Below are 11,314 nucleotides of genomic sequence, written 5' to 3'. Positions count from 1 at the left end.
TTGGAGAAGGCAGTAAGTCAGACCTGTTCCCAGTGCATGTTGGACTCCGGCAGGGCTGTCCTTTGTCACCGGTTCTGTTCATTATTTTTATGGACAGAATTTCTAGGCGCAGCCAGGGGCCGGAGGGAGTCCAGTTCGGGGACCACAGGATCTCATTTCTGCTTTTTGCAGATGATGTTGTCCTGTTGGCTCCATTGAGCCAGCACCTCCAGGATGCATTGCAACTGAGTGTGAAGCGGCTGGGATGAGAATCAGCACCTCCAAGTCCGAGGCCATGGTTCTCAACCAACTGACTGGTCAACCAATATCACGTTTCACAATAAAATTATCTAGCCTGCTTGATCAGAACATGGATCAACAATGATCACATCACCCCTGTTTTAGCCTCCTGACACAAGCTTTCTTAACATATTTGATTTGACCAGATTTGAAATCATACAGTATCTTCTAGTAGATTGCTGTAATTATTGCGTATTTCATTTGTCACATGGAAAACAGTCATTGATTTGCTATATATCAGGAGGTCCTCTAGGTGGTGCAGTACACTAAAAACTGTCCCAGAATGCAATAAATAATCATTTTCTCATTAATGACTGCTTAAGGGCAAACCTATGGAAACATTCAGGTGAGAGGTTGAAACTTTAGCTTTTATTTTAAAGACACTGCAGATCAAAATATTTATTGATTAAGACACTGTATGTTTAACATACTGTGTGTCACTGTAATTGAGAATCTTTACTGAAGAATGGCTACAGAGACCAACAGTCACACACACTGGAATTTTCTTGTGTTATTCTTCCGGAAAATGCCAGTGGAGTGCTAGATAATAGATGGATGGATGGAAACTGTGCAATGAGTGGCCAAATTATTTGTGAACAATTCTTTGACTTTAAAGCAATACTGTTTGACAAACTAAAAGATAGAAACAGAAAGCACCATAACATCTCTTTAAAAGTAAGATTGCTGTACACTTGTTACAAAGCCTGTTAATTCTTGATTACAACAGAAAGAAATTTTGGCATTTGCATAGATGGTTTGATCTGGAAAATCTTCAGCCCTTAAAGTAGTCTGAATGGTGTGCACAATGCTGCACAAAGTTAAAACATGGGACAAAATGTTTAAGCACTTCTCATGTATTGTGGAATGCTGTTGGCATACAGTAGAAGAATGTGCTTGTGCAATTTAACAGAGGCATTCAGGTCCGCACATTGTTATAGTTCATCTCTCATCTTTTCACCCTTTGGCCTCACCAGCCTGCCTATAAACATTATGGAGTTTGTCTTCTGGTCCTTCACTAGGAAAATGAAAGGATGGTCAGCATAGAACAATTTAGGGTTTTTCAGCCTGTCTGTGCCAAAGATGCTAGTGTCAATTTCATTTCCATCTGTGTCCCATTCCATGGCAGAAGCATGAAACACACTGGCTAGGTAGAGATCCTTCTTCCCAGAGATGTTTGACAAGTCAGCTTTGGATTTGTCCACAGCTTCTGTCAGGCCAAGCTCCCTGAGATGGTTCTAAAGAGAGATAGAAAAATCAAATGTAAGGCAGAAGTAAAGACAGACAGTCCTTTTTTATTGATCTCTTGCATCTAACCTGTAGGTTGTGACTGACTTCCATGCTGACTTTGGGCAGAGACAAAGCTACTGCTGTCTGCTGCAACTTGCCCATCCACGTTTCCAGTTGCTTCTTGGTCAGCAGCTTCTCCAGTCTCTCCAGAGGTTCCACATGATAGGGCATGATAAACACCACGCTGGACTTTTTATGAGCCAGGGGAATGCTTAGGATGGACAGCTTATTGTTTTCATCATCATAGAAGTTATAGAGACCTGGGAAACGTACATTAGCAAGACATTAGCAATCTGTGTTTACATTATATTAAAGAAACCTGAGTATGTTTTTTTTGTTTGTTATAACCAATCAAAGTGACCAGATGAATAGGGGTTAGAGTGAAGGTTGATTCTAGCGCTAAAATCCTAACCCTAATTCTTGTTCTATACAGTCTGTAGGTTTATTGTATATATATATATATATATATATATATATATATAATTTACCACATTGAACGTCACTAATTTTCTTTCTCATAGTTTGCGCTCTCTCTCTCTCTGTTCTCTCTCTCTCTCTGTACCTTCTGCAGGTGTCCCTGGTCCTGGAGCTGTTTATCGCTGATGTGCAGTTACTGGCCCCACCAACCTGCAGTGTCTATTTGTTGTTTATTGTTGCTGTTCTTTTCTCTCTGCTCTATCCACTCACCCCAACCGGTTGAGGCAGATGGCCGCCCAAACTGAGCCCGGTTCTGCTGGAGGTTTTTTCTTCCATTAAAGGAAGTTTTTCCTCTCCACTGTCACCAAGTGCTGCTTATAAGGGATTTGTTGGGTTTCTATTTAAAGTAGCTTGAGATGATTTTATTGTGATTTGGGGCTCTGTAAATAAACTGAATTAAAACTAACTAATTAAAATGTACAGCTTTTCTTGGTTCTATGAACATATAGTAGTAGTTTGGGATTTTGGGAAATACTCTGATTCACATTCTTTTCAAGGGAAGCAGCTGTATAGCTTAGATTAGTGTAAACTCTGTAAACAGTGGGAAATAGCTGGCTCAATCCAAAGATAACATAATCTATAGCATCACTGAAACTCAACACAATATATCTTGTTTGTTTTGATTGTAGAAAACCTCCAGAGCTGTGCTTGATGTCACCCTTCACTCATAAGTACATACTGTAATAATCACAATAGTACTGTTTAGGCTTCTGTTGTGAGACCTAATAAAAGGTTACCAATTCTGTGTCCTAGCTTGAAAGTGTGGTCTAACCTGACTGTCTTGCGTTGCACTGTGGTATTGTTAGCAGTAAGTAGTGTACAGGCCAAGGACACTCTTCTACGTCAGTATTTTGTTGTGTTCTGATTTTTATACTGCAATGGCAGCACTATGGAAAAAAAGCTGAGTCAGAGTTGTGAATGTTGATCTATTATTCCCAGGGGGTTAGCACACCAGATAAACAGCATCAAGTAGCTTCATTTATTGTGTTATGTTATAGTTGGTTGCCAGTTTTATTAATTGGTTTATTTTCTTTTCCAGAGCTGGGTTTGTTGACATTAATGTAAATAATGTGATATTAATGTGATTTTTAATAATGTCTTTTTGAAACACAGCCTAGAAGTTCCAGTTTTACTCTGGCTTTCTTTAGTGGACACATTTCCCATCAATACAAACACTCCAAAATAGCAGAATAATCTAAATATAGTTCACTGTATATGGAAACAGAGACAAATTTCAGAAATGAACTGCAAAACTACTAGTTGTTTTTACACTGCTGTTTTTTTAAAGATTAAAACAAACAAAATATGAAAATGTTAATTAGGGAGTTAATTAATTCTGTTTAGAACACAATGTACCTGTGCGGTGCATCATCTGCACTGAAACTGAGTAGCTATGGGACACCAGGAATCCACGGTTGTCCACCATCTTATGATGGAACTGCTCATCCCAATGAGCTGTAGAAAAAAAACAACAATAAATTAAAGGAATAAAATACCAGAAATATACCAATTTCATACAGACTCACGTTTGAAAACCATAGCATTGATGATTATCACCCCATCAGTCTTCTCTACATCCTTGGTGACCTCAGGCAGTTTGCCGTCAGTGGACTTGGCTGCCCACTTGTTGATGGAGTTCACAGCATTCTTCTTATTAATGAAGTTAAGCTTGGAATGGGTGCAGTTATAGTGCTTTTTGCTGCTCTGGACAAAACCATCCACAAAGTTGACGGAGCTTGGTCCATACAGATGGTTGCTAATCTTCCATGTGACATTTCGGATCTTTGGGTCGCTGAGCTCAGTCAGGAGCTCGGCCAAACCTGAGTGCAGCTGCTCGTCTTTCACCTTATCTGCGTTCAGAATGGTTTTTACCTGAGAAGCAGTGGACGCCTTTCCCCCAAGAGCCACCAGACCCAGAGATGAGGCCACTACTACAGGAGAAATGAGAATGTTTTCTGCGTTTTCCTCCTTTGCCATCTTTTGGTAAAGACTGAAAGCCAGGTTTGCGCTGTTATCAGCCAGGATAGTGGCATGATTGCTGAGAAGCTTGTCTGCTGATGCAGAGGTGGCAGCTGAGGCTGAAGTGGCCAGTAAAACCAGGGCTATAAGGTTCACCGCCCACATGATGTAATGATAATCAGAGAAAACCTATGAGAAGACATGAAGACTGAGATCAGATGCTGCCACACTGATCTGATAGATTTTCAACTTAAGTTGCCTTGCTGAAATGTATTTGATATATCTTACTCTACCTACTTCAAATTCAAACACTATAGATTACAGTCGTTCGGCGCCGTCACCTGCTCTCGCTCCCCTCTGACGACACCCGCTGCCCCCGCCTTAGTCCAAGTGCTCCTCGCGAAGCCCGTTGCCCCGGCGGAAAACAGTCTCCATCCCGCTCAGCTACTACATCAGTGCGCCGTAGGATCTTTCGCGAGGCCGTGCTCAGGCACACTCACGGGCTCCCTAGCTACGGACCAACCGAACTGCCGCCTCCATCTTCCACCTCAGCACCTGATGTCACCGCCCCGCCTCCCCGCCAGTCAGCAAGACGACACGACTCAAACGGCCAACTACTGGCGTCTTCTCCACGCCCCCTTTTTCCCCCAACCACGTTAATCATCGGAGACTCAATTATAAGGAATGTACGCTTTTTCAACGCCACTACTCACTGTCTCCCTGGAGCTACGGCCTCTGACATCTTGGCCATGCTTCCTGGATTACTGCCAACACTTCCGTCTTCCATCATTAGAATGATTGTTCATATCGGAACTTGTGACACGTCACTCCACCAGTCTGAACTAACTAAAAAGGATTTTCTTTCTCTCCTCCACCTCCTAAGCAACTGTGGTAAGACTATTTTCATGTCTGGTCCCATCCCCACGTTTGGAAGAGGCTCTGGCCGCTTCAGTAGAATCCTCAGTCTCAACACCTGGCTCAAGTCTGTCTCCCTGTCCTACAATCTCCAATTCATCGACAACTTCAACCTCTTCTGGAACCGACCTGCCTTCTTTGCAGGAGATGGTCTGCATCCCAACCGCCTGGGCTCCCATATACTTTCCACCAACATTCAACATGCAGTTCACTGTACCCCACACGCTAACACTGGACAACCTGTCCATTCTGTCCCACAAGCCTGACTATCTGACTCCATACTACCAATCCCCTCCATCTGGTCATCCTCCCGACCTCAGCCGAGGAAACCTGGTATACGCCTGATCAACCACTCTGTTCTAGCTAACATCCCCAGACACATGGACTCTACACCTTTCCATAACACTCATTTTGGGCTACTTAACATTCGCTCCCTCTCTCAAAAAGCATCCCTCATCTTTGACATTATTCTAAAACACAATCTCGACATCCTGTGCTTAACTGAAACCTGGCAGCAGCCCAACGACTTCACTGAACTTAATCAATCTATTCCTCCTGGTTTCACATATCTCACCCATCCACGCCTCTCGGGACGCAGTGGCGGCCTCGCCATACTGTTCAACCTTAAATACAAAATATCCATCCACCCCACTGTCACCTTTCAGTCCTTTGAAGCTCTCATAGCACGTATTCATGGTCACACACCAACCTTCTTGGCCACTATCTACCGCCCACCAAAACCTAACCCGACCTTCCTGGATGAACTGTCTGACCTCTTAGCTAACCTCATCTCTCTGTCAGCCAACATAATTCTTCTTGGTGATTTTAACATCCACTTCGACAATCCCAACAACACCACAACAAAAGACTTCATTTCCTGTCTGGACAGCTTTGGGCTCCAACAATACATCACCTCCCCAACACATTCTCTAGGCCACACCCTCGACTTAGTCTGCTGCTCTGGCATCACAGCTCAGTCATGTTCTACCCTCGACACCTCCTTCTCCGACCACAAACTAGTCTGCTTTAACTCCAAACTACCTATCTTCAAAACCCACCTCTCCCGCACCATCACCTTCCGTAACTTAAAGAACATCGACCTCCCCTCCTTCACTGCTGCTCTCAACAACCTTTCATGTTCTAATTATACACCGTCCCTCTCCAACATGTTATCCAATTTCAACCGTGAGCTACGAAATCTACTCGACACCTTCGCCCCACTCAAAACTAGATCTGTATCCTTTACGCACTCTGCTCCATGGTACACCCCCGAACTCCGCCTCCTCAAAACCCAAGCCCGTTGCCTTGAACGTCTCTTCAAAAAAACCGGTTCATCCACCCACAAGGACTTATACCTAAACCACATACTGAAGTACAAGCAAACCATTACCCAAACAAAATCTGACTTCTATGCCTCTCTTATTGTATCCGCCTCTGGCTCCACGCGTTCCCTCTTCTCCACTGTCAAAAATTTATTGGGCCCTCCCGATACTCCTCTCTTCCCCTCACTCTCCACCACCTTGTGCAATAACTTCCTGGATTTCTTCTCATCAAAAATTGAAAATATACACCAGCAATTTCCCCCCATCTGTGACACTGCGAACTGCCTCCACTGTACCCTACCCTGTCTATCAGTATCCTCCCCGCTTTCGAGTTTTATCTTTCCACCCACCACGGTTATCTCTTCACTGATCCTCAAATCCAAACCCTCAACCTGCAAACTTGACCCCCTACCAACCGCTCTATCTCCAATCTCCCGTTCCTCTCTAAAATTCTTGAAAAAGTTGTCCACCACCAGGTCCATACCCACCTTGCCGCCAATAGCCTATACGAACACTTTCAATCTGGTTTCCGCCATCTTCACAGCACTGAAACTGCCCTGGTCAAAATCACCAACGACCTCCTAGTAGCCGCAGACTCTGGCCTTGTCTCCATCCTCATCCTCCTTGACCTAACTGCAGCTTTTGACACCATCTCACACAATATTCTCCTCCTTCGCCTTGCTTCCATCGGCATAGCCGGCTCGGTCCTCTCATGGTTCACCTCCTACCTCTCTGACCGCACCCAGTCCGTCCATCTCCAGAACTTCCACTCCCAGCCCTCTACTGTCAGTTGTGGCGTGCCCCAGGGCTCTGTCCTGGGGCCCCTCCTCTTTATTATTTATCTCCTTCCTCTCGGAAATATCCTTAGGCAACATAACATCAATTTCCACTGTTATGCAGACGACACCCAGCTCTACCTCTCTGCTGCTCCATCTTCTAGCCTCCCCCCTCCCTCCCTCCTTACCTGCTTACATAATATCAAATCCTGGTTCACCCATAACTTTTTGAAACTCAACCCCGACAAAACTGAAATTCTCCTCGTGGGCACCAAATCCACCCTTTCTAAAACCAGCACCTTCTCCATTTTAATTGACAACAATACTGTCCTCCCCTCCCCCCAAGTTAAAAGCCTGGGTGTCATCCTAGACGGTACTCTCTCCTTCACTCAGCATATCAATACCACTACCCGGTCGGCCTACTCCCATCTCCGTAACATAAACCGCATCCGTTCTTCACTCACCATCGATAGCACGGCCATACTCGTTAATGCCTTTGTCACCTCTTGTTTGGATTACTGTAACTCACTCCTCACTGGTCTACCTCTCAAATCACTTCATAAACTTCAACTTGTCCAGAACTCTGCTGCCCGAATCATCACCAGAACTCCATTCTCACATCATATTACCCCTGTCCTTAAACAACTTCACTGGCTCCCTGTGTCCTTCCGTATAAACTATAAAATCCTCCTTCTCACCTACAAAGCCCTCCACTCTATTGCCCCACCATACATCACTGATCTACTTCACATTTATTCTCTGCCTCGTACTCTCCGTTCCTCCAGTTCCACTCTCCTCTGCACCCCTACAGTGCGCCTGGCCACCATGGGCGCTAGATCCTTCAGCCACACTGCGCCCCGCCTTTGGAACATTCTCCCTCATCACATCCAGTCGTCTCCGGACTTATCAACTTTTAAATCATCACTCAAAACGTATCTGTTCCGTTTAGCGTTTTCCACCTAACTCTCTTAACTTCTCAAAGCAGCCCGTGATGTTCTACCACCCTCCGCCTATTTCATATTGTCTCATATTGTTTCATATTTGTTGTTCTGTCATCTGGGTTTCTGTGTTTCAATTTGCTTTTGCTGTACATCGCCCACTTCCTGGATGCTCCGCACTTTTGCCTTTACATTCTGGCCCTCTGTTTATGCATTGTTGATTTTATTGTTGTTTTAATGCACTCTATGTATTTCATGCTGTATGCTTCCTTTTTCTCTCTGTAAGGTGACCTTGAGAGTTTGAAAGGCGCCATGAAATAAAATGTATTATTATTATTATTATTATTATTATTATAGAATATTCATGATCTGCTCTGCACTTTTTAAGGCCAATAGCATGGGGAGTCATAAGATTTTTTCTAGGAAGGCATCAAGCCAAAGCTTACATAACAGCCATGTGGACAGCTGCAGCATGTATCCAAGCCAAAACACTGGCCAGCTAGATGTGAGTTATTCATTTGGTGCCAGCATAAAAACATCATAAATTATCTAATAGAGGAATGAGTCTGGTTGATGGTGATTGGTTCCTTGTAGTGTGCAGGAAGTGCTGACAAAGTGTAAGACTTCCAGTTCCAGTCTATGTTTCTAGCAAGGGAACATGCTTTAAAAAGAGGTGATTCTGTGCATATAGCCTGTGCTGTTATAGTTAGGATATTTTGCAGTAAGAAAACTGTTTACTGATAAATGATTTGGCTGGCTGAGCAACAGATTCTTAATCAAATCTAGTAGAGATACAACATACTACTTAAGTGGGCTATATATATTAAGAATCTTTTGAAACCCTCTGATTTTACAGTTCTACTAAGCAATGAAGTGATGTCTTAATCTTAGCACAGTGTTTATAGTATTTAAAATCAGGACTATTTTCTGTAATGTTGCTTGCATCTTCAGGACAAAATGAAAAGGGACGAATGCATTTAATTGAAACTAACTGTGATCTTACCCTTGAAAAGTAATACTGCATCTGACAAGCCAGTTTCTTTAAATGGCACAGTGACTCACATTGTATAAATCTGGTTTATCACTATTTTATTCATATCCTCCAGACCACTCAAATGTTTTGTATGTCTTTGTAAGTCTTTAATTCTGAGTCTGGTTCATCTTATGTAGGACACGAGACTTAGTATAATGAAATCCTTTTGCACAGTTGTAATTCACAAGACAATTTCTAAAAATCATGTTAATGGATTTTGTAATATGTAGACTAGTCACAGATGAAATTTGACTAGAAGTTGCACCCACTCCTGAAATGTTTGGACTCTCATCCATGTTGGAACTTGAACAACATGCAAATACATCTTTCTAATAATTTTCTACTTTTCAAACCAGTCCAACAACACGGCTTAACTACACTGCTACAGCAGAGTTTGTGAGCTCTTCTCACATGCCTGGGCTTTTCCCACCAGCTCAACACTGTACAGTATACTTTCCCTCCCCCAACTCCCACTACTTTTATCTTACCTTATTAGGTTCTTTCAGTAGTTCAGCAGGTTGTGCTCAAGCTGTTTACAAGTATATCTCCCAGTGTGGATCTGCTCCGTTTGCATTTAATGTATCCAGTGGTTCAAAACAAAAATGTATGACACAATTGCAACAATTGTGAAGACTGGTTTTGGGCACAGGGAAAATCTCTGCACTAGAATCTTATTTCCAGGCCAGTCCCACCCTTAGAATCCAGAGCCACTTTGAGCAGAATCCCCCACCTCCAGGTCCTAAAGCCTGAATTAATACTCAGATGGAGTACACTAACTACACAGTGACCCATTATTAAATGACCCCTCATTATTTACTGATTATTATTCTCTTTATTTTCTAAGACAGTGTGAGCACTGTTTTCTCAGCTATTTCAACAAAGTAAACCAGGACACTGAATTCTCTGTTTGTGTTTTATTTCAATTAACAATTAACAATGTAAAAACATCACTTTATTGAGGGGGTGGGAAGTGGTGGGGTTGGGGAATTACAAGACCTGTTCCTGTTCCAGCTTTCAAACCTTAGGTCTCCCATTTAACTTAAGTTAATTTTATGCCTCAAGTCTGTTTTCTCACACTATGAAAACACATTAACCATTTTCACAGGCTATATATATACTGTATATATGTATATACTTGTATAGTGTACAACTATATATAGCTTAAAAAGCAATCCAGTTCTATATGTATGAATATTATGTGTGTATGGAATATTGGAACAGGGGGATTCCCAAGAATGCTTCATTTTCTTCTTTGTGTCATTCACATCCTCCCCCTGCTTTGGGAGTTGTTCTGTGTTTGGAAGTAGATCATGCAGCAGGAAGTCACAGAATAAGCGGATGCATGTCCGGTGGAACAATCTCTGTAGAGTTGGTTATTACATTTGCAGTTATTAAAAAAATTGACCTTTAGTCCTTCATATAGGTCTTGTTCACAATCTCTATACTACAGTATATTTCCATAATGTAAACAAAAGCATCTTTAGTTAGACTTGTCGTTGTAATGTGTCAAGTTCTAGCTCACTTGCAAGACAGCTGTGGTTATAGTTGGGAGAGGGGTAGAAAAATCATTGTGAATGCAGCCTTTCCAATTTTGGCTATGTCTGTGCAATTTAATATGGAATTTAAATAGAAAGTGTTTAAAATAATATATTTCCTTTTGTAACAGGTGTCCTTAGCTCCTGTTTGGCATCACCTGGCTATGCAGAAAAAACTACAATAAGCAGATTGACAAATTAATATTGTTTTTAAACAGTTAATGTGGATTTCAAGATGACGTCCAGTAGGCCAACACTGGGTACTTTCTGATTACTTCCTGCTTCTGAAGAGTGCAGACGCTTTTCTCCTTGCTCCTGCATCTGCCAGTTTTCCTTTGCTTTTATTCCTTTATATTTTTACCCAATAATTTTATAGTACACTTATTAACATTATTTTACCCTCTTTTAACTGGACTTGAAATTTTAGTGAGGAAATCACTTTTGCTTGTCAGTGGACCTCTCCCAACATTGACAGGAGAAGTAATAATTTCAGTCGGCTGCTTGCATTGAACACATGGCTATCCAAAGCCTGTGAGATAAGAGGAGTGCATTTCAATGATAATTTCAGTGGAGTGAGACGGCTAACGGATAACTTCCTCCACTCCCTGAGGCACCAGACTGGGTCTTGACGGTGAGAGGAGAGGAGTGAAGAAAGCACTCATATCTCACCAGCAGCAGACCTCCCATCAGCCAAGGATCCCCCCTCGACAGCACTTCCATTGGTGGCCCCTCCTCTGCCCTGGGCACCCCCAACTGCTTCCACACCCTCTACAGACTCGTCATTGTCCATTCC

At 42.6% G+C, this 11,314-nt stretch overlaps 1 protein-coding gene across 1 annotated transcript; it reads right to left on the bottom strand.

Moving 5' to 3' along the window:
• Positions 1–633: 633 nt before the first annotated feature.
• Positions 634–9,670, bottom strand: serpinh1a (serpin peptidase inhibitor, clade H (heat shock protein 47), member 1a). The gene is made up of 5 exons (XM_026329380.1): positions 9,475–9,670; positions 3,570–4,191; positions 3,400–3,498; positions 1,594–1,826; positions 634–1,514 (listed from the first exon to the last, which is right to left on the bottom strand). The coding sequence occupies exons 2-5, from the start codon at positions 4,165–4,167 to the stop codon at positions 1,212–1,214; spliced, it is 1,233 nt and encodes a 410-aa protein (XP_026185165.1). The 5' UTR covers positions 4,168–4,191; positions 9,475–9,670; the 3' UTR covers positions 634–1,211.
• Between the last annotated feature and the right edge of the window lie 1,644 nt (positions 9,671–11,314).

Source organism: Mastacembelus armatus, chromosome 14, assembly GCF_900324485.2.
Source record: "Mastacembelus armatus chromosome 14, fMasArm1.2, whole genome shotgun sequence".
Lineage (NCBI taxonomy): Eukaryota > Metazoa > Chordata > Actinopteri > Synbranchiformes > Mastacembelidae > Mastacembelus > Mastacembelus armatus.
Note: the sequence above shows the minus strand (reverse complement) of the source record. Positions and strands in the feature narration are given on the sequence as shown.